This window comes from Polypterus senegalus, chromosome 18 (genome assembly GCF_016835505.1).
Source record: "Polypterus senegalus isolate Bchr_013 chromosome 18, ASM1683550v1, whole genome shotgun sequence".
In the NCBI taxonomy this organism is placed as follows: domain Eukaryota; kingdom Metazoa; phylum Chordata; class Cladistia; order Polypteriformes; family Polypteridae; genus Polypterus; species Polypterus senegalus.
This window is the reverse complement of record NC_053171.1, coordinates 60,886,932-60,914,823: the sequence shown is the minus strand read 5'-3', so window position 1 is coordinate 60,914,823 and position 27,892 is coordinate 60,886,932. Positions and strand designations below refer to the sequence as shown.

Sequence of the window (27,892 nt, the reverse complement as noted above, 5' to 3'; positions counted from 1 at the left end):
GGGGGCTACTTAGCAGCTTATCTTAATTTATGATGGACTTCTGTGGGTCAGAGATGGTGGTTTGTAATACTGGGGCACTTCAGGGAATTGTTCTGTCTTTCTTCTTGCATACTCAATACACAATGGACTTCCAGTATAATACCAGCGCTTGCAACTACAGAAGTTCTCAGATGACTCCTCCATCACAGCCTGCATGAATGATGAAGATGAGTTAGAGTACAAGAGGCTGGTGGAGGATTTGTCTTGAGATGCAGGAAGAACCACATGCAGCTTAACGTCAAAAATACAAAAGAGCTGGTGGTAGACTTCTGGCATGTAAAGCAGCCCCTGAGACCAGTCATCATCCCGGGGGAGGAAGTGGAGGTGGTGCAAAGGTGTAAGTACCTAGAGGTTCATATGAACAGCAAACTGGACTTGTCTGATAACACAGTGGCACTGTATAAGAAAAGCCAGAGCAGACTAAACTTCCTAGGGAGACTTGGACCTTTTGATGTGTGCAGCAAACTGCTGGAAATGTTTAGGCAGTTCGTTGTAGCTACTATATTATTTTGTGCTGTGGACTCCTGTGGTAGCTATTTGAGTTCAAGTGATGTAAAATGCTTGACTGAGCTTAGCACAAAACATTGACAGTCTACAGGCTGTTGTGAAAAGGGGATGGTGGCAAAACTGAATGCAATCATGAACAATTCTGCTCATACTGTCTAGGGAGCACTTGTTGAGAGTACTTTTAGCCACAGGTTTATTCCTCCAAAATGTACTAAGAACCACCTCTGGGGATCTTTTCTGCTTAATTCAATTAGATAGCTATACACTTCCTCCTGCAGTCTCTCTCTTACCACCAGCCAGTAGCTAAAGGAAAATAGATATATTAGACTTAAATCGTTATCTGTATTGTACATTTCAATTTCCCATTTGAGGAATAATAAAGTATATCTAATCTAATCAATGATTTCTGAAGGTCCTGTGAAAAAGCTAACATCACCACACAACATGTCTGAGAAGACTTACCAAGGTGAGCACAACACTTTGATGTGGCAAATTAAAGAAAGGCAAGACAGTGACATTGACACTCCAGTTAGCTCTAGAATAAGGACAGTATATAAAGACAAGTGTGCTACACCATGGACAGCTTTTGTTTCATGTCTACTGCCTGAGAGCCAGAAACAGCTAATGATAAGGAATTAAGCCCAGATTGGTTATATTAAAAAAAAAAAAAAAGAAAAAGACAGAAGCAGCTTGATTGCAACAAAAAAATATAAAGAGTACACTCTCATACATTCTCAATCTTGTTAACAGGAATGAGAGGAGCAATTCTAAACCATAAACACAGACATTTGTACCAGTGATATTTCAGTTCTGATATTACTTGTAGTTTTAGTTTTTAATTTTATTTTATGCAATTAATTTTTATTTTGTTTCAGTTTTCAGTGGAATAACAATTTTTATTTTTATTGAGTACTGTGTTTAAAATTTTAGTTTTTATTTTATTTAGTTCTGGCTTTTTTTACATAATATCAGTACAATTTTTGTTTTTTTTTTCTGTTGTAAGACCACAAATGCTGACCTACACATATTTCAATGCAAGTTATATTTTAGTCAATAAAATACACACACATTTCATAATGCCGTTAAACACAGTTTGACTATCAATGATCAAACAGATTAAGTGGCCTAATGAGTATAATCAACAAGATCAAATGTTTCAACCCAAGAAACCAGTCTGTGCAAGCAGGTTGCTGTTACACTTTAAACAAGCACACATTTCGAAAGATATGTTCACGTTGCAACGGTGAAAATATTTGCTTGACGAGCACCTGTAAAGCAGGTACACAGACAAAGTCCTCGGCCACTGGCACCAGCAGATTGTATGTTGATGATTTTTAGTTCTAGTTCTCATTTTCTTTATAAAAATATCACTGATTTGGACTCTGTGGCAGAAAATCAATGTTTATCACATTCCACTTTAAAGAAATGTTATTGGAAGCTCAGTATTTAACAGTAAGTACGGTGTAATCAAGATTGTACAGATAATATAAAATAGCCAATTGCTATATATTGTTAAACTAGCAAAATACCCACGCTTCGCAGCGGCGAAGTACTGCCTTAAAATTTGTATTAAGAAGAAAATTAAACCTTTTTAAACTGAGGGAAAATATACCAATAATTATTCGTTAAGGATCTCTTTGTATACCACATTGTCAGTACGGCCCTCCGGTTGTAATATGACTAAGCTGTGCGCTGAGCTTACTCTTGAGCATGCAACGTACAGTTGGCCATGTGAACAGTAATCTTGTTTCAAATCTCACAGCTTGGATTGCTGCTGTCATAATCGGTTTGAGTTTCATAGTTTTGTTTCAATTACGTTAGTATTTGCAGGGCTTGGTGTGTTGAAGTGACATTCGGCATCTTTCAAGCATTGTAAGCATACAACCGGTTTCATCGATAACTTCACACCCAGCTTTTGAGAGTTTAAACATTCATAAACATCAAAGTGTCCACTACTCAAATCATCACCTGTGAATCTAAGATGTTGAAGAGGCACTGGCAGTTGTCCAAAGGTGTAAAATATTTGGCCATTTCGGTACACTTGAAAGCGACAACCGAACAATTCAGCGGCAGCCATCAACTCACATGCAGAACCATAGGTGAAGGGCTTAAGCATTTCACTATTATAGTGCTCCTGTGTAGTATAATTATCTCCTGTACCATCATCAGTCCACACCTTGAACCTGTCCCGGTCATTCAATACATAAGACACAATGTTCCTCCGGATATCAAGAATGAGCCCGATATGGCCATGCAATATGTAACAAAGAGAATGGAAAATGCAGGTGCCATCTCCGGGCATGGAAACCACTCGGTAAGTGACAGTTCTTTGATCGATGGTGATCACCTCGATAGACATGTTAATGGGATTACGGTTGGAACGATAAAGGACATGGGTACCTGAACAATGTAAAGTAAGTCTAAAATACCTACGCAATAACTATAATTGTAATAAACGAACAATAAAACAGCGGAGAAGCCGTGGATTAAATAAAAAGGCTGCAGTTATCAGCAGGGAGACGTGAATTCCGTGGCGAAGCAGGAAGGGAATGTAGAGACTGGAGCAATGGACTGCCTTATATAGGCAGGCAGCCAACAACATGGGAGACGTGAGGATGGGGGACCCAACGCCGCCTCACACGGTGACCGAGCTGCAGGCTATGGACGTATATATGTACGTAAGTAGGATTTAGTTAGCGTTGGGAACCTGCGTACCAAATTTCTTGAAGATGGGCCCATAAGTAACAAAGACCGTTGAAAAGTTCAATATGGCTGCCGACAGTGGCATCATACCACTGAAATACGTACGTACATTGGTTTCAGTTAGCGCAGGGAAGCCGCCTACCAAATTTCGTGAAGATGGGGCTATAAATAAGAAAGTTCACTATGGCGGACGCTGTCGACCGTTATGCGTTGAATTTCGAAATGAAACCTGCTTAACTTTTGTAAGTAAGCTGTAAGGAATGAGCCTGCCAAATTTCAGCCTTCCACCTACACGGGAAATTGGAGAATTAGTGACATTGGAAAGTTCAATATGGCGGCCAACAGTGGCATCATACCACTGAAATAAGTATGTACATCGGTTTTGGTTAGGGCAGGGAAACCACCTACCAAATTTCGTGAAGATGGGGCCATAAATAAGAAAGTTCAACATGGCGAACGTTGTCAACTGTTATGACCGTTACGCGTAGAATTTCAAAATGAAACCTGCTTAACTTTTGTAAGTAAGCTGTAAGGAATGAGCATGCCAAATTTCAGCCTTCTACCTACACGGGAAGTTTGAGAATTAGTGATGAGTGAGTGAGTCAGTGAGTGAGTGAGGGCTTTGCCTTTTATTATTATATTGTAGATTGGTTTATACTAGTGTTTAATCAACTATGGGTTGTGTACATCACTGTGCTGGGTTGTCACATGATTGTGTAGTAAAATTATTCATATTCATCTAAATCTGATTTCTGTGGCGAGTGATATGCCACCCTCTACTTAAAGTACTGTTTATTGATGTGGTATTCAATCCTAAACATATCCTATAAACAATGCCCTTGGCACATTGCAAAGAGTTTTTGGTTCTATTTAACAAAATTAAATATTCCCCAAACTTAGACGACTGAAAATAACAAGGGATGTTTGGTGGGAAAAAAATGATAGGCTACAAAATACATCAGTGTTTATTAAACTATGGGTAACAGACATCATTTTTTGGGTTGCATTTGAACTTGGCAGGAAAAGGAGTTCATCAAAGTGTGAATTTTGTGGTGAGTGGTATTCCACCCTCTATTTAACCAACTGTTTAAAGTAGTAGTGTTCCAAGGTGGTGGGCGCAGTTGAGGTGATTGGTGAAGGGATCATGGCACTAGTTTGTCAAATGTCAAAAAGAAAAGGATATAACAATTTTTCGGGTGTTGTTTTGGGTGAGTCAGTAAAGTGGGGGGTATATTATATATAGTTAAGTGGCAGTATTATATGCTAAATTCAATTTCAATGGGCATGGACAACTGGTCAATGTCTCATCACATTTGCTGTTACAGCATACATTGAATCCAAATCTATAACAGAGACACAAAGTGGACTTTGTATTTTAATTGTCTTGGTAAGAGTGAATTCCTTCCTGTAGTGCTATTTTAAAGTGGTTTGATGTATTTCAATCTACTGGTAGCATAAAGAGTAAGTTTGTTGGACCAATAAAAGCTGTAAGAATGCCAGTAAATATCAAAAGGGTGAGACAGTCTATTAGAAGACTTTGTTTTTCAGCACTATCTGTCAGTTTAAATATTTCAAATTAAGATTGTTCGATGAATTCTTCATCGTGATTCATCCTGTCACTTGTTGAAAATATAAATAAAGCAGATATTATGTGAAAATTTTTTTTACTTGTTATATTGAATTATTAAATTAAAACTGGGATATGCTGAATAATTTGCAAAGTCATGTAAAAGAACATTTTGTTAATGGTGGAGCTCAAATGAAAAACATCATAGTTTAAAAAAAAAAAACCATTATTTTGAGACAAGGTAAATAAACTGCACTTTTTAACTGCTTTATTTCTTATCCAGTGCCACAAGTGAAGTGATCATTCATAATATTCTTGCTCCACTCCCTTACAAAGAAGAAATTCTCTTCACAAGTGTATAAGCATTTACTGTACTCTGGCAGTGATGTGTGTCAGGAACTTATTACTCATTTTGAAAGAGGATTATTGTTTTATTATGTTTGCTTTACACTCTTCTCTTTTAGTAACATTCATGTGAGAGATAAACTTGAATGGAAACACAACATTAGCTGTTTTTTTATTATGCAGCTTTTAGTTTCTCAGTGTATGACTCAGCTATCATTATGGTAATAATCCTCTTCTTAGGTACCAGTAGGGTACAAAATTTTTTATTTGACTCCTCAGATTAAAAAGTTTACAAACTTCTGGTTTATAAGAAGTGGATAACAAGAGTCCAAATATTGTTAGTCATTGCCTGTACCCAAAAAGAACCAAAAAATCTATCTGACTTCACTGAGACGGAACTGGCATATTTATGAGGTTGTACACTTCAAAAGTAAGGCTTCTCTTGCTTCAGTGCACACAATTCAAATATACCTTCTTAGTGTTACTTTTAAGGAAATTAAATTTTCACTATACATACCAAACCTCCAGGAATTTCTCAGCTTTAGGCTTGGGCTCCAGAGTCATGCGTTTCTCGAGTTCAAAACTGTGAATAGAGCGCAGCTTTCTCAGGAGAGGGGCATCTCTGTCAGACTGGACGGTTTCGGAGCGGACTCGGACGGGGGAACCCCAACTAGGTCCTGCAAGGGGACTGTTTCCCTGGTTTTGGCTGTGCTCCTCTTCTGTGGTGGCCTAAAGTCCAAAAAGAATACAATTATTAGCTGTAGCACCCAGATGAACTAATGGGGAAAAAATCCTTAAAAAAATATGAGACTGCAAGAAATAAAATAGAGCATGCGGTGACCTAAATGTCCAAATTGTGCCCAAAGTGTCAATATTTTGTGTTGCCACCATTATTTTCCAGCACTGCCTTAAATCTCTTGGGTATGGATTTCACTTGAGCTTCACAGGTTGCCACTGGAATCCTCTTCCACTCCCCCATGACAACATCACGGAGCTGGTGGATGTTAGAGACCTTACGCTCCTCCACCTTCTGTTTAAAGATGCCCCACAGATGCTCAGTAGGGTTTAGGTCTGGAGACATGCTTAGCCAGTCCAGCACCTTTACCCTCAGTTTCTTTAGCAAGGCATACTTATTGCCCCCCGACTCGGAGCCTGTGCATTGGGGTTTACCCCGGTGGACGAGAGGGTGGCCTGCCTCCGCCGGGTGGGGAAGGGTCCTGACTGTTGTTTGTGCGTATGCGCCGAGCAGCAGTTTGGAGTATCCACCCTTTTTGGAGTCTCTGGAGGGGTTGCTAGAGGGCATACCTTCTGGGGATTCCCTCGTTTTGCTGGGAGACTTCAATGCTCACGGGCAATGACAGTGAGACCTGGAAGGGCGTGACTGGGAGGAATGGCCCCCCCGATCTGAACCCGAGCGGTGTTTTGTTATTGGACTTCTGTGCTCGTCATGGATTGTCCATAACGAACACCATGTTCAAGGATAAGGGTGTTCATATGTGCACTTGGCACCAGGACACCCTAGGCCTCAGGTCGATGATCGACTTTGTGGTCGTGGTCGCCGGACTTGCGGCCATATGTCTTGGACACTAGGGTGAAGAGAGGGGCGGAGCTGTCAACTGATCACCACCTGGTGGTGAGTTGGCTTCGATGGTGGGGGAAGATGCCGGTCAGACCTGGTAGGCCCAAACGTGTTGTGAGGGTCTGCTGGGAACGGCTGGCAGAGTCCCCTGTCAGAAGTAGCTTCAACTCCCACCTCCGCAGAACTTCAACCACGTCCGAGGGAGGTGGGGACATTGAGTCGAATGGGCCATGTTCCGTGCCTCTATTGTTGAGGCGGCTGACCGGAGCTGTGGCCGCAAGGTGGTCGGTGCCTGTCGTGGCGGCAATCCCGAACCCGTTGGTGGACACCGCGTGAGGGATGCCGTCAAGCTGAAGAAGGAGTCCTATAGGACTTTTTTGTCCTGTGGGTCTCTGGAGGCAGCTGATAGGTACCGGCAGGCCAAGCGGAACGCGGCTTCGTTGTTGCTGAGGCAAAACTCGGGCATGGGAGGAGTTTGGAGAGGCCATGGAGAACGACTTTTGGACGGCTTCGAGGAGATTCTGGTCCACCGTCCGGCGTCTCAGGAGGGGGAAGCAGTGCAGTGTCAACACCGTATATGGTGGGGATGGTGCGCTGCTGACCTCACTTCGACGTTAGGGTCGGTGGGAGAGTACTTGAAGACCTCCTCAATCCCACTAACATGCCTTCCAATGAGGAAGCAGAGCCTGGGGACTCTGAGGTGGGCTCTCCCATCTCTGGGACTGAAGTCACCGAGGTGGTCAAAAAACTCCTTGGTGGCAGGGCCCCGGGTGGATGAGATACCCGAGTTCCTTAAGGCTCTGGATGTTGTAGGACTGTCTTGGTTGACACGCCTCTGCAACATCGCATGGACATCGGGACAGTGCCTCTGGATTGGCAGACCGGGGTGGTGGTCCCCCTCTTTAAAAAGGGGGACCGGAGGGTGTGTTCCAACTATAGAGGGATCACACTCCTCAGCCTCCCTGGAAAAGTCTATTCGGGGGTTCTGGAGAGGAGGGTCCGTCGGATAGTCGAACCTCGGATTCAGGAGGAACAGTGTGGTTTTCGTCCTGGTCGCTGAACAGTGGACCAGCTCTTCACCCTTAGCAGAGTCCTGGAGGGTGCATGGGAGTTTGCCCGACCGGTCTACATGTGTTTTATGGACTTGGAAAAGGCATTCAACGTGTCCCTCGGGGAATCCTGTGGGGGGTGCTCCGGGGTATGGGGTACCAGACCCCCTGATAAGAGCTGTTCGGTCTCTGTACAACCGTGTCAGAGCTTGGTCCGCATTGCCGGCAGTAAGTCGAGCCCGTTTCCAGTGAGAGTTGGACTCCGCCAGGGCTGCCCTTTGTCACCGATTCTGTTCATAACTTTTATGGACAGAATTTCTAGGCGCAGCCAGGGTGTTGAAGGGGTCCGGTTTGGTGGACTCAGGATGGGGTTTTAAAAAGTTATTTTTAGGTTTTAAACAAGTATTAGTGCTTCCTAAAGCCTTGTTCACATTTATGAATTTAACTGTGTTTTTTTCTGCAGTTGTTTAACACACATATTCTGTGACTCTCATTCATGTCATCATGGAGGGAGTGCAGTATTTATTTTTAAGTGGCATGCTGCATGTTTTCCAGACAAAGGCACAACAAAATGCACTGTAGTGCATATAACTATTTTCTCTCCACAGAAACATTCAGTACACATAAAGTTGTCACTTCCAAAACTCAGCCTCCCCCTACCTAGTTGAGGGCATGCATAGGATGATTTTTTTCACTATACTAAATTATAGGCAGATGTTTGTGGAAGGAATGCATGAAAGTAAAACTAAATGCTTTTTTTTCTTCTGTGAATGGCAAAAATTTTGCTGAAAGTAAAATGCAATGTATTTCACTTTTTTTTAGCAAAGCAAAATATTCTGTTCTGCTGTGAATTAAATTTTGCCTGAATTGGTTCTCTTATCTGTGCCTGCCCCCAGTAAAAAGTCCTATACAAAAATAAGTTGTACTGAATTACACTTTAAATACATACAGTGGTGTGAAAAACTATTTGCCCCCTTCCTGATTTCTTATTCTTTTGCATGTTTGTCACACAAAATGTTTCTGATCATCAAACACATTTAACCATTAGTCAAATATAACACAAGTAAACACAAAATGCAGTTTTTAAATGATGGTTTTTATTATTTAGGGAGAAAAAAATCCAAACCTACATGGCCCTGTGTGAAAAAGTAATTGCCCCCTTAATAAAAAATAACCTAACTGTGGTGCATCACACCTGAGTTCAATTTCTGTAGCCACCCCCAGGCCTGATTACTGCCACGCCAATCAATCAAGAAATCACTTAAATAGGAGCTGCCTGACACAGAGTAGTAGACCAAAAGCACCTCAAAAGCTAGACATCATGCCAAGATCCAAAGAAATTCAGGAACAAATGAGAACAGAAGTAATTGAGATCTATCAGTCTGGTAAAGGTTATAAAGCCATTTCTAAAGCTTTGGGACTCCAGTGAACCACAGTGAGAGCCATTATCCACAAATGGCAAAAACATGGAACAGTGGTGAACCTTCCCAGGAGTGGCTGGCCGACCAAAAATACCCCAAGAGCGCAGAGACGACTCATCCGAGAGGTCACAAAAGACCCCAAGACAACGTCTAAAGAACTGCAGGCCTCACTTGCCTCAATTAAGGTCAGTGTTCACGACTCCACCATAAGAAAGAGACTGGGCAAAACGGCCTGCATGGCAGATTTCCAAGACGCAAACCACTGTTAAGCAAAAAGAACATTAGGGCTCGTCTCAATTTTGCTAAGAAACATCTCAATAATTGCCAAGACTTTTGGGAAAATACCTTGTGGACTGATGAGACAAAAGTTGAACTTTTGGAAGGCAAATGTCCCGTTACATCTGGCGTAAAAGGAACACAGCATTTCAGAAAAAAAACATCATACCAACAGTAAAATATGGTGGTGGTAGTGTGATGGTCTGGGGTTGTTTTGCTGCTTCAGGACCTGGAAGGCTTGCTGTGATAGATGGAACCATGAATTCTACTGTCTATCAAAAAATCCTGAAGGAGAATGTCCGGCCATCTGTTCGTCAACTCAAGCTGAAGCGATCTTGGGTGCTGCAACAGGACAATGACCCAAAACACACCAGCAAATCCACCTCTGAATGGCTGAAGAAAAACAAAATGAAGACTTTGGAGTGGCCTAGTCAAAGTCCTGACCTGAATCCAATTGAGATGCTATGGCATGACCTTAAAAAGGCGGTTCATGCTAGAAAACCCTCAAATAAAGCTGAATTACAACACTTCTGCAAAGATGAGTGGGCCAACATTCCTCCAGAGAGCTGTAAAAGACTTATTGCAAGTTATTGCAAACGCTTGATTGCAGTTATTGCTGCTAAGGGTGGCCCAACCAGTTATTAGGTTCAGGGGGCAATTACTTTTTCACACAATGCCATGTAGGTTTGGATTTTTTTTTCTCCCTAAATAATAAAAACCATCATTTAAAAACTGCATTTTGTGTTTACTTGTGTTATATTTGACTAATGGTTAAATGTTTTGATGATCAGAAACATTTTGTGTGACAAACATGCAAAAGAATAAGAAATCAGGAAGGGGGCAAATAGTTTTTCACACCACTGTATGTGAATTTTAAAATAGACCTTTATCTACCTTAATATAAGGATAAGTGTCTTTGTGCTCATCTTTGTCTTTTCAAATGATGCCACATCACAAACATTTTAGTAATAAAATGCATTGTATTTGTCATTCCAATAGATGGCTTATCACAAACATTAACACTACCTTTACGAATCCACTACCAAATGGCATATAATATAAACGTATGCTTTGCATGGTACACAGCAAATGTTAACGCTTTGATTTCAACCTGTCTTAAATGGGTAGCACAGCTAGTTGCTACAATAAAATACTAACAATCAGCAAATCACCAGTGAGCCAGTCTCACAATCAAACTTTCAAATACCACACCATCCAGCATAAGAAAACAAAAATGGCTTCTAGCACCTTGCATGCCGGTGGCCTGATCCGGTTGCGATTGCGATCAAGCTCCTCCCAGACATCAGCCTCTTGCTGGCGCTGTGCTGGCAAGATGGGCAGTTTCTCTGGGCAGTTATTCTCTCCATCACTGAGTTGCTCATCTTGCAGAACTTCATCCGTATTCTCTCGCTGCAAGTCACCAGGTACCATAGAAGCATTTGCCATCCTATAAAAATAAGAAGAAAAAATAGGCACATACACACCTATTTACTTCAGAAAACTACAATGTACAACCACTGCTGTAGACACCAGAACTGTCTAAACATAGGAGGAGACTTGCAAGCACAATTGTCTTTAAAAAGTTAAATAAACAAAAGTGAACCACTTTAAAGCATTTTCAAATTGTTCATATAAAACTAAACAGAATTAGGTACACAACAATAAACATTAAGTACTATTAAGCTGTCAGGTGTTTAAAACTGATGTGTAATTGTGTAGCTATGTCAAAATAATTGGGGTACATCATGGGCACAGCCAAGATTAGTAGCAGCTTGATGCTCTATAGTACCACTATCACATACTGACACAGAAAAGAAGAAATGGAGATTCACAAGCAGACATGCCAACTTGCACTTACCCCATTGCAACAGGAGTCTGTCGGGTGAATAACTGTGGAGTGACTGTGGTATTTGTAATGATAAGTGTGCCATCCATCCCATTCCTCTCCCAGTCATAAGGATCATTCTCCACCACACTGAAATTCTTCATGCTCTTTTCAAACACTGACATCAGCAACTATAAAAACACAAACATGTATTACTGACCTCTGCTCCAGCAGGGGGCAGAAAAGTAAAGCATTAGCCTCTGGTCTCATTCTCTTTTAAAGGATAGCTAAGATAAAGATAACTTATTAATATGGATCATAAAACTCTTAATATGCACTAACAAGGGGGGAAATGTTACCTCTTAATAAAAAACAATATTCTGGTAATATAATAATAAATTTATGATCCAGCTGTTTATAGGGTTATAAGCTCTTTATTGTCATGTGTATGGAGTACAGCAAATTTCTTTTGGCACATTCAACATATTCCCACTCTCTGGTACTATAATAAGCTATGCCAACAAAAGCAAAAAAATAAATAAATAAATAAAAAATCATAGGTGGAAAAAGAGTAAATAACCCAGCAAGTGAAAAAACTTGTAAGAAAGAAAAGTAAAAAGTAGACGTAAAATATGTGTGGTTTTTAAAATGAAGAGTAAATCCAATTCATTCATTTTTTTCCTGCGACGAGGTCTTCTCATTTTGTGAAATCTGTTCATTCTGGCATTAAGAGCAAGAAAGGAACTAGCCTATTGCAGGGAACACTCGCATACATAGCAGTTTTCAGACTGGCACATATCTTGCATGTCTTTGGCATCAAGGAGGAATGAAGAGTGAGGGGAAATGTCACTTGCACTTAAAGTTGTGCTTGAAAGTTTGTGAACCCTTTAGAATTTTCTATATTTCTGCATAAATATGACCTAAAACATCATCAGATTTTCACTCAAGTCCTAAAAAGTAGATAAAGAGAAACCAGTTAAACAAAATAGACAAGAATATTATACTTGGTCATTTATTTATTAAGGAAAATGATTGAATATTACATATTTGTGAGTGGCAAAAGTATGTGAACCTTTGTTTTCAGTATCTGGTGTGACCCCCCTTTGCAGCAATAACTGCAGCTAAACATTTCCGGTGACTTTTGATCATTCCTGCACACCGGCTTGGAGGAATTTTAGCCCATTCCTCCGTACAGAACAGCTTCAACTCTGGGATGTTGGTGGGTTTCCCCGCATTAACTGCTTGCTTCAGGTCCTTCCACAACATTTCAATTAGATTAAGATCAGGATATTGACTTGGCCATTCCAAAACATTAACTTTATTCTTCTTTAACCATTCTTTGGTAGAATGACTTTGTGTGCTTAGGGTCGTTGTCTTGCTGCATGACCCACCTTCTCTCGAGATTCAGTTCGTGGAGAGATGTCCTGACATTTTCCTTTGGAATTCTCTGATATACAGTGCATCCGGAAAGTATTTATATCGCTTTTTCCACATTTTGTTATGTTACAGCCTTATTCCAAAATGGATTAAATTCATTTTTTTCCCCTCACAATTCTACACACAACACCCCATAATGACAACGTGAAAAAAGTTTGCTTGAGGTTTTTGCAAATTTATTAAAAATAAAAAAACTGAGAAATCACATGTACATAAGTATTCACAGCCTTTGCTCAACACTTTGTCAATACACCTTTGGCAGCAATTACAGCATCAAGTCTTTTTGAATATGATGCCGCAAGCTTGGCACACCTATCCTTGGCCAGTTTCGCCCATTCCTCTTTGCAGCACCTCTCAAGCTCCATCAGGTTGGATGGGAAGCGTCGGTGCACAGCCATTTTAAGATCTCTCCAGAGATGTTCAATCAGATTCAAGTCTGGGCTCTGGCTGGACCACTCAAGGACATTCACAGAGTTGTCCTGAAGCCACTCCTTTGATATCTTGGCTGTGTGCTTAGGGTCATTGTCCTGCTGAAAGATGAACCGTCACCCCAGTCTGAGGTCAGGAGCACCCTGGAGCAGGTTTTCATCCAGGATGTCTCTGTACATTGCCACAGTTATCTTTCCCTTTATTCTGACTAGTCTCCCAGTTCCTGCCGCTGAAAAACATCCCCACAGCATGATGCTGCCATCACCATGCTTCACTGTAGGGATGGTATTGGCCTGGTGATGAGCGCTGCCTGGTTCCCTCCAAAAGTGAAGCCTGGTATTCACACCAAAGAGTTCAATCTTTGTCTCATCAGATCAGAGAATTTTGTTTCTCATGGTCCTTCAGTTGCCTTTTGGCAAACTCCAGGCAGGCTGCCATGTGCCTTTTACTAAGGAGTGGCTTCCGTCTGGCCACTCTACCATACAGGCCTGACTGGTGGATTGCTGCAGAGATGGTTGTCCTTCTGGAAGGTTCTCCTCTCGCCACAGAGGACCTCTGACAGAGTGACCATCGGGTTCTTGGTCACCTCCCTTACTAAGGCCCTTCTCCCCCGATCACTCAGTTTAGATGGCTGGCCAGCTCTAGGAGGAGTCCTCGTGGTTTCAAACTTTTTACACTTATGGATGATGGAAGCCACTGTGCTCATTGGGACCTTCAAAGCAGCAGAAATTTTTCTGTAACCTTCCCCAGATTTGTGCCTCGAGACAATCCTGTCTCAGAGGTCTACAGACAATTCCTTTGACTTCATGCTTGGTTTGTGCTCTGACATGAACTGTCAACTGTGGGACCTTATATAGACAGGTGTGTGCCTTTCCAAATCATGTCCAATCAACTGAATTTACCACAGGTGGACTCCAATTAAGCTGCAGAAACATCTCAAGGATGATCAGGGGAAACAGGATGCACCTGAGCTCAATTTTGAGCTTCATGGCAAAGGCTGTGAATACTTATGTACATGTGCTTTCTCAATTTTTTAATTTTTAATACATTTGCAAAAATCTCAAGTAAACTTTTTTCACGTTGTCATTATGGGGTGTTGTGTGTAGAATTCTGAGGAGAAAAAATGAATTTAATCCATTTTGGAATAAGGCTGTAACATAACAAAATGTGGAAAAAGTGATGCGCTGTGAATACTTTCTGGATGCGCTGTAATTCAAAATTCATTGTTCCATCAATGAAGGCAAGCTGTCCTGGCCCAGATGCAGCAAAACAGGCCCAAACCATGATACTACCACCACCATGTTTCACAGATGGGATAAGGTTCTTATGCTGGAATGCAGTGTTTTCCTTTCTCTAAACATAACGCTTTTCATTTAAACCAAAAAGTTCTATTTTGGTCTCATCCGTCCACAAAACATTCTTCCAATAGCTTTCTGGTTTGTCCATGTGATCGTTAGCAAACTGCAGACAAGCAGCAATGTTTTTTTGGGAGAGTAGTGGCTTTCTCCTTGCAACCCTGCAATGAACACCATTGTTGTTCATTGTTCTCCTGATGGTGGACTCATGAACATGAACATTAGCCAATGTGAGAGAGGCATTTAGTTGCTCAGAAGTTACCCTGGGGTCCTTTGTTACCTCGCGACTATTACACAACAACAACAACATTTATTTATATAGCACATTTTCATACAAAAAGTAGCTCAAAGTGCTTTACATAATGGAGAATAGAAAAATAAAAGACACAGTAAGAAAATAAAATAAGTCAACATTAATTAACATAGAATAAGAGTAAGGTCCAATGGCCAGGGTGGACAGAAAAAACAAAAAAAAAAAAAAATAAAATCTGTAGGGATTCCAGACCATTAGACTACCCAGTCCCCTCTGAGCATTCTACCTAACATAAATGAAACAGTGCACTTTGGATTTAGGGTTCTCACGGAAGGACTTGATGATGATGGTCACGTAGACTTCTGGCTTTTGATCCATCCATAATTGTTGGAACATCATGATGCTTTGAGTAGGTGGTGGTGGCGCAGGCCTACACACACTACACACTACAAACTAACTGCTACACGCCTTGGTTTTGGAGTGATCTCTGTTGGTCGACCACTCCTGGGGAGGGTAAGGCCTTGTTCACATGGGATCAAGCTTCGAGTGTTTTCTACACGTAGGAGTCAATGAGAGTGTTCATACGGGCTTTGGTGACGTGCGTTTGTCCGGCTGTGCGTTTATCGGCATCAAAAAGCGTTGCATGCAGCTTTTCTTGCCGTTCAAAACCAAACGACGCAAGGAAACTGCTTCTAGTTCGTTTTCTGCGCGTTTATTTTACGCTTCGGAGGACCGGATATATCCCATGATATTAATATTTTTATGTTTTCATATACAACATATATATTTTCATATTGCTTATTTTATTTTATTGTCTCATGTAATTTGTAAACCATGAACCTATTAATTTATGTTCTAATATAATATTTGATAACGATTATGTAGGGGTGGCAATCCATGGCGGGGGCATTTCAGTGCATAACACCGGTGTAAGCGCACACTCGACTACTGTTTCCTTACCTCAAAGTGACAAGTAGTCTGTCTTCGGGGCTAACACCAAGTCGCATATTGGTTGATCGGCGTGCAATGTGGCATTGCACCAGCTGCAGCAGAAAATCAAAAGTGGAAACCGACATCCGACAGTAATTAAAAAACTTGCGCGGAAATTTTCGCATTTCTTCATAAAGTACAAAAACTTCCTTTAACCCGACGTTGTGCAGTCAGAGGATGAACCCAGTAGCGGCGATTTTTCTCTCCCTACGCAGTATTACGAGTATTTTAAAACAAGAAGATTAATATCTAACATAGCAAAATGGTCCATATTGAAAGGAGGCACCTCAAATAAAACGACAAGGGCTTTCATATCCAGTTCCCGACACTGCCTCCACAGGTTAACACACAAACTACAATTTGGGCTGCAGGCTGGCGTTAGACAGAGACAAATGAACGCCGGTGTAGAAGTCAATCGATCGCCACCACAAAATGCAACATAAACGTCTAGGACGTTCAGAGTAAGTTTGTTTATCCAAAAACTTAATGCCCGTGTGAACAAGGCCTAACAATGGTCTTGAATTTCCTCCATTTGTACACAATCTGTCTGACTGTGGATTGGTGGAGTCCAAACTCTTTAGAGATGGCTGTGTAACCTTTTCCAGCCTGATGAGCATCAACAACTCTTTTTCTGAGGTCCTCAGAAATCTCCTTTGTTCGTACCATGATACACTTCCATAAACATGTGTTGTGAAGAGCAGACTTTGATAGATCCCTGTTCTTTAAATAACACAGGGTGCCCAATTACCTGATTGTCATCCCATTGATTGAAAACACCTGACTCTAATTTCACCTTCAAACTAACTGCTAATCCTAGAGGTTCACATACTTTTACCATTCACAAATATGTAATATTCGATCATTTTCCTCAATAAATAAATGACCAAGTATAATATTTTTGTCTCATTTGTTTAACTGGTTTCTCTTTACCTACTTTTAGGACTTGAGTGAAAATCTGATGATGTTTTACGTCATATTTATGCAGAAATATAGAAAATTCTAAAGGGTTCACAAAGTTTCAAGCACAACTGTAACAGAAGAACATGCAAACTTCACAAAGACAGCAAATGAGCAAAGAATTGAAATGTGGATGCTAGAGCCGTGTGGGAACAGTGCTAACTGCTGTATAACCGTATTGTTCTATTGTTACAAAGTCTCTTTTACATTGCACCCAACCTCTCCACAGGAAATAAACAGGTTATCTTCTTCACAGAATTCAGTTATATAAAAACTGGATGTAAAGCTGGCGGCACGGTGGCGCAGTGGTAGTGCTGCTGCATCGCAGTTAGGAGACCCGGGTTTACTTGTGCATGTTCTCTCCGTGTCTACGCGGGTTTCCTCCCACAGTCCAAAGACATGCAGGTTAGGTGGATTGGCGATTCTAAATTGTCCCTAGTGTGTGGGTGTGTCCTGCGGTGGGTTGGCGCCCTGCCCGGGATTGATCCTGCCTTGCGCCCTGTGTTGGCTGGGATTGGCTCCAGCAGACCCCCGTGACCCTGTGTTCGGATTCAACGGGCTGGAAAATGGATGGATGGATGTAAAGCTAGACTGAAACATAAAAATATTTGTGTGTAATTTACAAAAAAAAAAAACTAGTGCCTTTCTCTTTTTGGACTCGGATTACTTGCAAAGAGAACACTTGAAATGTCCACCTTGACTAGGGGGTCTAAAAAATAAAAAAAAGTTAAGTTGAAGCATCACCCATTCTAAAAGCATAATATGATGCTACACATCAATTTGCTTTTTATTTGAAAGAGAGTTAATGCTCATACTTATTTTCTTCACAAACATGAAAATATGTGTATGTCTTTCAAACATGGACAAATTTGTTGGTATCCTTACAGCTCATTAAAAACTAGGGCAGTGTTACCAGGTTATGTATAGTCCCATAACTGCTTCAAAATAGCGAACTGTCCCAAAAAAATAGCTCAATGCCCGTGGTATACATAATGATGCATCAGAAAGCGGAAGATAGTGTCAGAGAAAGAAGATTAAGTGCAGACCAAAGTCTGAGTCGGTTGGTCCCCTTTGAGCTATTTCAGAGAGATGTGGTACTGGTATGTACCATCACAGAAATGGGGGAGGGGAGATTTTAGAATGGTAAAGAAAATAATAGAAGAGCAAATAAGCAGGGAAAGGGGTGCCAGATGGATGAAAAACTTGTTTAACAATTTATTGGAGGAGGGTTGAAAACCAGCACAAAATACGTTTTCTTTTAAAAATAGTCCAAAAACCCATTTTATTCCAAGGATGACAATCAAAAATAATCCAATTGGGTGAGAAAACCATGGACCTGGCAACACTGAACTGCTACAACCTCCTAAAAAGTGACTAAATGAAAAGCAATTGTCTCTTGTTCAGGTATACCTACATACCTCTGATATCTCATCGACTGAAGAGACTGAAGTATTCCTTATGTTAGACAGCTATTCTAAAATGGCCTGGACACATTTGTTGGTACCCCTAGAAAGGATCCTAAATAATTGGATTCAAATGATTTTTTAAGCTAGCTGTTTTCTTTAATTAGTATCACACGTCTCCAATAGTGCAATCAATCATCCAGATTAATGAATGAGTTGTATGAAATTCTTAAATAAACCTAACAGATTGCACCAATGAACAGATTTTAAGACTTTATTATTGTATGTATACTAATGTTTTACTGTGTTTGATTAATTTTGCCTCATATTAATACTTGTATAATTGTTTAAGTGGGTCACGGTTTAGTGTTAAGAGCACCTAGTATGGGTGATTGTCATACTCACACAGGGGTTAGCAGCTGAGAAGAGATGTCCTCAACAGCAGAAGATCGCCAAGCAAGCACTTGCTTTGTTAATTGGCACAGGTGTAACTCAGGTCTGCAGACAACCATTTGGTCTGTTTATCCCAAGCTAGGAAGTCTCTTTGCTTAAAGCAGCTGTCCTCTTGTAGGTACAACAGTACATGTGGGGCACTAGAAAGCCGGTACAGGTACACTTCTAAGATAAACACCATATCATTCACAACTACAAAAATTATAGTTGATAATGAAATTTATGAAATCACAAAACCCTAGGTATAATGATAACTTTGAGACCTGTCTGATGATATTCAGGCAGATCCCTATAGGAAAAAGATGTGATGTTTTGTGTGTGTGTGTGTGTGTATATATATATATATATATATATATATATATATTAAAAAAGCTTTTTCTTACTTGATAGTCTGGCTTAGTGAAATAATCAAGACTACAGATATGATCAAGGAAGACATTGAACTCAGGAGGCAGATGCTTCAGCATGAGCCGATGGTCGTAGTTCTCCTTCAGCTTCCCAACTTGCTCCTGAAGGCAAGAAAGCACAGTAATGATTTTAGCATCCTACTGAGGTCTGCATCAACAGAGGCATCGCACAATGGTAAAACTGCACAAAGTTTCCCACTACCAAAGAAAATGAACAAGCCTTCTTTAGTAGGACTCCTTATGCACGGACTGGTGAGAAATCTTAATATTTTACTATCTACAAAAACATAAAATCATATACTGTGAAAGTCAGAAATAAAGTAGAAACGTGAATGTACACAGTCAGTTGGAACATTTATCATGGGATAACAAAGACTCTGCTTAAGTTTCCTGAAAATGAGTTTTGGTACCACTGACGCTGCATATCAACTGAAGATCTTAAGATACTATAAAAGATAAGTGGGACTCATCAAAACAACAGAATCAAAATCTTCAGCTACTAAAACCACTACTGCAACACATTTTCAAATTACTATTTTAAACTATTTTAAAATTAAGCCGACTGGGTTTTTTCTCTCTAATCCAGTGTTGTTCTAGTCATACTAAACAAACACCCATTCAAATGTCACGAATTTGCTTACCTATTGCTAGATTAGGTAGTCTGCCAAACTTGGTAGAATTTTTATGCACTATGGTAATTAATATTTTGGGTGTCAAGGTGGCACAGTGGGTAAAGCGATTAACCTCATAGGTCCAACTACCTAGGTTTAACACCTGAACTGAGCCTTGTCTCTTTACACAGGTGTTACTTGGGTACTCTGGTTTCCTCCAAAGTTCAAAATTAGCACCTATCTTTATTGTTGAGGCTAAACTGAATGGGTTAAGTTTGTCAATGTTAATAATAATAAGAAACTGTAATTATATAGCACCTCTCCCATGTTCATGACATTTCAAAGAGTCTCAAAAAAAAAACCAAAAAAAAAAACAGGGTATACTGTATGTAACATTTGATAGAAATATTTCCTGCACACAATGCTTACTGAGGAAGTATGCATCAATTCTGCTTGTCACTGTATACATCTCTCCAACCGCTAACACCAGTGATAGGAGCAAGGTGCTTAATGAACTCTACCAGGCCATTAGTGAACAACAAACAGCGCACCTGGATGGATTCCTTATCACAGCAGGGGACTTCAACCATGCAGATTCAAAAACATAATTGCCCAAATTACACCAACATGTGGACTTTCCTACAAGAGGAGACAACTCACTGGATTTGGTGTACACTAACCTGCAAGGGAGCCTACAAGGCCTCCCGCCCCTCCCCCACTTAGGTCTATCTGATCACAACACTATCATGCTGAGACCTGCATACACACCCAGAGTGAGAACCATCAGACCAACACAAAAGCAGATGTGTGTGTGGCCAGAGGGCGCCTCCAGTGCTCTGTGGGAGTGTTTTAGCACTTCAGACTGGCACATTTTCAAACAAGCAGCCACTTACAATGACCACACAGACATTGAGCAGTATAAAGAGGTGGTTACAGCATACATTGTAAAATGTACTGATGATGTCACCCATTACAAAAATATCACTGTTCATGTTAACCAGAAGCCATGGCTGACAGGAGAGGTCCATAGGCTTCTGAGGGTCCGTGATGCAGCCTTTAGGGCCAGTGACACTGCAGGAATAGCAACAGCCAGAGTCAACCTGTCACGTGGCATCAGGGAAGCAAAAAAGCAGTACAGCAAGAAAATATCTGGACACTTTAGCATCCAAACCCTCACTAATTACAAACTCCCACCACAGACATGTGAAGGTGACATCACACTGCTTAACTGCCTAAATGACTTCTTTGGCCAGTTTGTGACACAAAAGAGCACACTGGCACAGAAAACCATTCACCCCCCAACCAGGCAAGAAAGGCCATACATCTGGCCCCAGCCAGCGTGAAGAGAACCCTTTTTAGGATCAACCCACGGAAGGCAGCCGGACAAGACAACCTACCTTGTTGTGCTTTGAAGGATTGTGCTGAGGAGCTCACAGATGTCCTTCCTGACATCTTCAACATCTCCCTGGATCAAGCTGTTGTTCCCACATGTTTTAAAGTCACAACCATAATTCCTGTCCCTAAGAAGCCCCTCCCATCTAGCTATAATGACAATCGGCCCGTAGCACTGACTTCTACCATCATGAAATGCTTTGAGTGGCTGGTTATGCAGAGCATTAAGTCCATTCTTCCCCCCTACCATGACCCGTTTCAGTTTGTATACAGGTCAAACAGGTCCATAGAGGATTCAATTTCTGCTGCTCTCCATCCAGCCCTCACCCACCTGGGCTCAAAGAACACCTATGTGTGAATGTTGTTCTTAGATTTTATTTCAGCATTCAACACAATCATTCCCCAGCAGCTAATACAAAAATCTCAGACGTTTGGGTCTCAAGACCTCTCTCTGCAACTGGGTGTTGGACTTCTTACAGGGAGGCCACAAAATGTGTGAGTCGGCAATAACACCTCTAACACCATCATGTTGAGCACAGATGCCCCACAAGGGTGTGTGCTCAGCCCGTTGCTCTTCACCCTACTGACCCACAACTGTGTACCAACCTACAGTTCCAATCACATTGTCAAGTTTGCCGACAATACAACCGTGGTTAGCCTCATCATCAACAATGACAAAGCCAACTACAGGACTGAGGTAATACAGTCCAGTCCAGTGGTGTAAAGACTGCAATCTCTTCCTGAATGTGGGAAAGACCAAAGAGATTGTGGTCGATTTAAGGAGAGGTCATTCACATCACCCCCCACTGATCATCGATGGTGTAGCTGTGGAAAGGGTGAGTAGCACCATATTTGTGGGAATGTACATCTCAGTGGACCTCTCCTGGTCAGATAACACCACATCACTGGCCAATAAAGCTCAAACACGCCTCTACTTTCTACGCAAACTAATGAGAGCCCAAGTTACACCCACCATCATGTGCTCTTTCTACCGGGGAACAATCGAGAGCATCCTCACTAACTGCATCTCTGTGTGGTATGGAAGCTGCACTGCCTCCTGTAGGAAGTCCCTGCAACGCATAGTGGATGCGGCCAGTAAGATCATTAGTGCCCCACTGCCCTCCCTCAAGGACATTTACCACACCTGTCTCACCCGTAGAGCCATCAGCATTGCTAGTGACTCCTCCCACCCCTTTCACTCCCTGTTTAGCCTCCTCCCCTCCGGGAAAAGGTACCGGAGTCTCGGGGCCCGCTCCACAAGACTGTCTAACAGCTTCATCCACCAAGCTGTCAGGATGCTGAACTCTGTCCACTACCTTCCCCCCTTGCCCCCGAACTATAACAAGAGTCACTATCTACCAAGTACCTTACCTCAGCTGGTATTATACAGTATAAGGACTTAATATTACATCTGCTGCTAACCGTTTGTCTTTTTGTACATCTCATAAGCTATTCTGTAATACACCTTCTCATTTTTTTTTTTAATTTTTACTATAATTGGCTTTTGCACTAATGACTATTGCACACAGGTCTACTTTACAAGTTCTAAAATTATTTATCTTATATGTTATACTTTATACTTTTTATATTTTATTATACTACAAATTTGAGAGAGAAACAGTATTTTGATTCTGCTGTATGTTCTGCACATATAGTGAATTGACAATAAAAGGCTATTTGATTTGATAAAACAGATAAATACAGGGTATAAAAAGCATTAAATGGAATAAAAGACAATAAACCACAGTAAAATACTAAATTCAATACTAAAAGAAAAGCCTGAACAAATAACAGTTTGCGATATGACACACATACAAATTATTCTGAGCATCTGGACAGAGAGGTAAACAGGAAGGGGCAGAAGGTTATGTTAAGGTAAAAGCCTTCCTGAACAGATGAATTGGAAGTTGTGCTTGTTGTTGCTGGTCTGTGTAAAGAGTTTTGTATCAACTGGAGCTGTGATAACAGATCTGAAGGGGCAGCTTCCAGTAGGGAGTTACAGTAATCAATGCAGTATGTGATAAAAGCTGGGATAGCTTGGGTAAGAGATATATGAAACTTTGGAAGGTGTCCCCCAATCTGGTTTCTAAAGAAATTGGTACTGAAGGGTAATGTTTAATAAATGCTGTGTGACGAGAATAATGGGTATGAGATATGATGGATGAAGCTGAAACAAGAACCAAAGCTGGAAAGGAAGGAGATCAGAATGATTAGATGGATATTAGAAGTGTCAGGGAGGAAGATAAGATGACTTAGATTTGGGTATGGAGAAATTGACTAAGTTATTTTGGTTATGTTAGGCAGAGAAAAGCAGAGGATGACTGGCTGTAGATTTGCTTAGGAATGGATGTGGAGGAAGAGACATCCAGAGGGAGGCCTTTGAAGATATGGCTTGAGGTGGCTTCAGATAATATGACAAGAATAGGTCTCACCCCCCAAAGGATGCCCAGGGCTGTAATTAGTGGAGAAAATGGACAAATTTACCTCAGGGTGCTATAAAAACAAGAACTAGACTCTTAACCCCTAAACCTGCGGGGCTAAATGCCACAGTAAATGTGAAACCTTCAATAAGAAATTTATTCTATTGGATCTCCAGGCATATAAATTTATCTATAATAAAAAAAAATATACACACAAATTATGAAATACATTTAAAGAAAAGAGATCACATTTATATTCTGAATTCTGAAAAGGCATTAGTGGCTAACGCTGGCCAGATTATTTCACTCTAAAAGAGCTAACCTTATCCTTAATTTTTCTCCATGGCAACTGTCCTACCATGAATTCCACTAACATGTAGAAAAGGGACCAGAGATCATCATGTCTGCCCATCTCCTGTGTGGGGGGAGGAAAAACAAAACATAAAAAGTACTGAAAGAAAAATTCAGCAAATAAACTAAGATACAACTATAACATTGCATTTCACATGTTCCTCTCTGTGACTGAATGATGCACCTGTTTGTTGACGACAATGCTTCAGAGATAATTTTATGATAACCTTTTAGTCTAATTTTCTACTCCTCTTTCATATAGCTCATCCCTTAATCTGAAAACTGAAGTGGGACAGAAGGCATTTTTCAGGCACATTATTGTTCTTACTGCCTGCTTGCCTGCCTGTGGGAGGACCTGAAGACCTAAGCAACTAATTGCATATAATGAGTTTTCTGGGGCAAAGCAGTGAGTCTGCAGATCATCATTTCTTGGATGCAGTCCCATTATTTTGTAACACCTGACTGTCAATTTCGTTATGCCACTCTTTCCAGGCCTCAAGCATAGTCCATCTTAACGTCACTGTTCCAGATCATCAAGCAGTCAGCTGCAATCAAGGACATTTCTTGATTTCACGCAGGCAAAGAGGAGAGAAAGAGCAGTTAGATTATGGCTGATGGTGCTGCCTGGCAAATTGATCCTCCACCAATTAATTCTTCTTAATAGCTCATAAACTTTGCCCTTGAAGTTCTAATTGTCTGCTACTTATATTAAATCTGAAGTATGTATTATAGATGAACCAAATCAAAGACAGTGAAGCTTGATGTTTCTAAAAGGACTTACACAGCTCAACTAATTGATAACTAAATTATTAAACACTATCATAAACACTTAAGACCATCACTAAAAATAAAAGCACCTACTTTTCTGATGTTGAAAAGGACAGTGTTTCTTTATTTTTGAAATAAATAATGGTACACCATCACTTAATACAGTACTACTCATGATGATAAAGTACAAATCAATCAGGTAATTAAGCAGTATTTTTGAATGCACGATGACAAAAAGAATGAAATATGAAAGACAGCTGGAACAATCTGTACATACGCCAAATGGCTAGTGGTGGCAGAACTAGGACATTTCTTTCATTCCATAATCAAGTTAGGCATATAAATGCAATGCTTACATAGAATCGTTTCTAGACCTTTCTTACATCACCACATGGACAGCCTATGTAAATCCTAAAACGTTCAAGCAAGCCAAGCCACATTTTAGAGAGATGACGCCCATTGGCGAAGTGTGATCAGTCTCAGCTTTGTCATGGTAATGCTGCTTCCAAACATTCCCTAACACCTTACTGTATCAAGTCAATACCACAAACAACTGTACAGCTTGACAACTGGAAGGAGACTGGAGTGACTATCTCATACAGTACCTTGTTTTTGTGTGCATTGATTGATGCATAGCGCACAGTTCCTCTGAATCCAGCGACGGGACGTGGCTAAAAAAAAATAAAAAAAGACGACAACAAAAGGGAGAAAGGGTTAAGTAAAATAGGAGTATTAAAGCAAGTACAAGAGTGATAAAAATACCTTGAATCAAATACAACAGCACTATATGCACTGGTACCGTGTGAACTGGATTTAATGAGTCTGAGAATGTTTAGTAACAGGCAATGTGTCTCCTAACTGAGCACAGCAGAGATAATTGTTTTGGTAAATTCCTATAAGTCAATAAAAGATGATTCATCCAAACCTGCATTTGGAAAATATGAGAGCAATCAGACCTTTTGCCTTACAGGAAGGACCATCTGAATTAAAGCCTAATAGGGTAACAGCTATATACTGCAGTGTTCAAAGAAGTTCCAGACAGACATTAGTATAGTTACCTGACCAGCACACAGGAAAAACTTGACAGAGTTTGTTGAGCTTCAGTCGGTTTTTAGCAGTCAGGTTGGTTGTTCCAGTGACGTATGGAGATCTTTGTGCACCAAGAATAGATCTAGTGACTGTAGGAACTTATTTCGCTAGACAGGTACTGCAATACTTGAGGAATTGAGCAAATTTAAAACTGTCCTCTAATTTTGGGCTGCATATTTTTCACTGTGTAGAGGGCACAAAAAAGCCACATATTAATTACTCAATATACTACCTCTTGGATTCTACCCATCACACTATCTTTATTGTAAATTTTTTTTGTATTGTAAAGTGGGATACCACAAAGCTTCTTTTTGTGAATATTTAAGTACAACAATTTGCAATAAATCTTTACCACTTGGAAAAAAAAACATGGCCACGGAGTTCTCAAAATGTCAACAAAGAACAGAGCTAGCTGCATTGTTTACTGTGCTCTGACAAAGAAAATGGTGTAACTGGAAATATGAATGATTCAGAAGGTACGGACAATACAGTGTATCAATTTCACACAGAGAACTGGAGGTTCGCCATCTATGGAATTCAGTGATTTGCGTGTTTATTACAGGTTCTTCCAGGAAATGTTTACTTTAGTCATTGGCCATTTAATCTTATGTGTGTTGCTATATGATAATTAGGTCTTGGGAATCAAAAGGGTGAAAATGAGCGCACATTGCCTGTTATTACTATTGTCACGTGCACACTCACTGCGTTTGCTGCACAATGTATTAAGGGATATTTGATTGTGACATCAGAAAATTGGCTTAAGAGATTGCTCACACTACAATAAAGCCTACTGAAATTTTTGACATACAGAAATTCTTCTGAAAATATTACACTATAAGATTCTATTGGGCACTGCAACCTGTCTCTTACTGCATGTGAAACACCTGATGAAGCTGAAAAATGAACAAGTGCCAACTAGATTTAAAACTGAGCCACAATCGCACAGAGCTTGCCCATCTTAATGATGCAATCTTATTAATCTTAAATGATGCAATATCTTTCCATTTTATGTTCTGCATTATTTTCAAGTTTCCCAATATTGGCGATTCAGTACTGAGCATAACATTCAAGTAAAGTTAAGTTTGATCATTTTGCTTGGATTAGAAGTAGGATTTAAAAAAAAAAAAGGATTATATCAATAAACAAGTCAGTAGCTTAAAACTGTTTTTTTTTGTTTTCATCATTTGCTCATAACATGATACGGTAATACTCGATCGAAGGGGGAAGTTACTCATGTGAAACTTTGAGAGGCAGGGGCACAGCCTACCGGTACTCACCAGTATCCTAAGAAACATTGGCAGTACTCTAATTTGAAAATGAAAGGGCACTGCTCAGAAAACTAACTTAGGGAGAAAGTACAGTGACACAGCCTGGATATGGTTAGTGAATCCTGGTGCGTAAAACTGTAAAACTGCACGCCACAACACTTCAAAGTTTTATTACAAGCAGTACTTACAAATCCAGAATAGCATGAATCCTTCAGCAAATGCGTTCTTCTCAATAAAGTCTGAATCAGACTGCAGGTCTTCATATTCCACACCACTAGTATTTTGTACATTTCTTTAAATCCTTATGTTTTCTTTTTTTAAGTAGAAGACGACAGCGACATTTTCCAAGTACAAACTTCAAGTCTTACTTTGTGTCAATCCCCATATATTCTCACAGAAGCTTTGTGCATAAAGGTGCATAAAGATAAGCAGTCGCAAGCCCAATTTATTTACTGCCTTTTATGCTCATCTGTGACATCTGTAACATCTAACATGAATGACCAATTACAATTACTAAACATCTTTAAAATGGGCTGAAGCTCTGCCATCCAGTGCTGAGTCTTTCACTGTATATGGCTCTACGCAGGTGAGATCACTCAACTGTACTGCACTGCTGACTTCAGCAAATACTTGTGCAAATTACATATTTTAATAATCAAAAAAAGCAGAGCACATGGAAACTTATTTATCTGAAAGACTCCTCCCTTATATATGTAAAAATGTCACTTCTGATTTTTATTGGCCTGTGGGTTTATTGAAATGCACAAAAACAAGTTTGAATCATGGTGGTGCCCTGCTGATAGGACATTTTATGTATACGGTTAAAAATAAGAGACAGCAAAACCAGTCTTGTTTCTTTACAATTATATTAAACCAGATCAGTTGCCTCTGTTTCTCAGTAGAACATTTGGTTTAGGGTTGACCTCTTATCTGACTCAAATACACCACCAAAAGTGTAGTAACATATAGCAATATCGTTTGGGAGAGGGTAAAGCCTC

At 40.4% G+C, this 27,892-nt stretch overlaps 1 protein-coding gene across 2 annotated transcripts in view; it reads right to left on the bottom strand.

The window, feature by feature from the left end:
- The window catches only part of ttbk2a (tau tubulin kinase 2a), a 253,506-nt gene that overhangs the window by 52,866 nt on the left and 172,748 nt on the right, over positions 1-27,892 (bottom strand). For both annotated transcript variants that reach the window (XM_039741334.1, XM_039741335.1), the window contains exons 7-12: positions 25,143-25,208; positions 23,741-23,833; positions 18,972-19,097; positions 11,345-11,502; positions 10,735-10,933; positions 5,679-5,890 (exon numbers count right to left, since the gene is read on the bottom strand). In XM_039741334.1, coding sequence (XP_039597268.1) covers positions 5,679-5,890; positions 10,735-10,933; positions 11,345-11,502; positions 18,972-19,097; positions 23,741-23,833; positions 25,143-25,208 — 854 coding nt within the window. The remainder of the gene's footprint in view (positions 1-5,678; positions 5,891-10,734; positions 10,934-11,344; positions 11,503-18,971; positions 19,098-23,740; positions 23,834-25,142; positions 25,209-27,892) is intronic.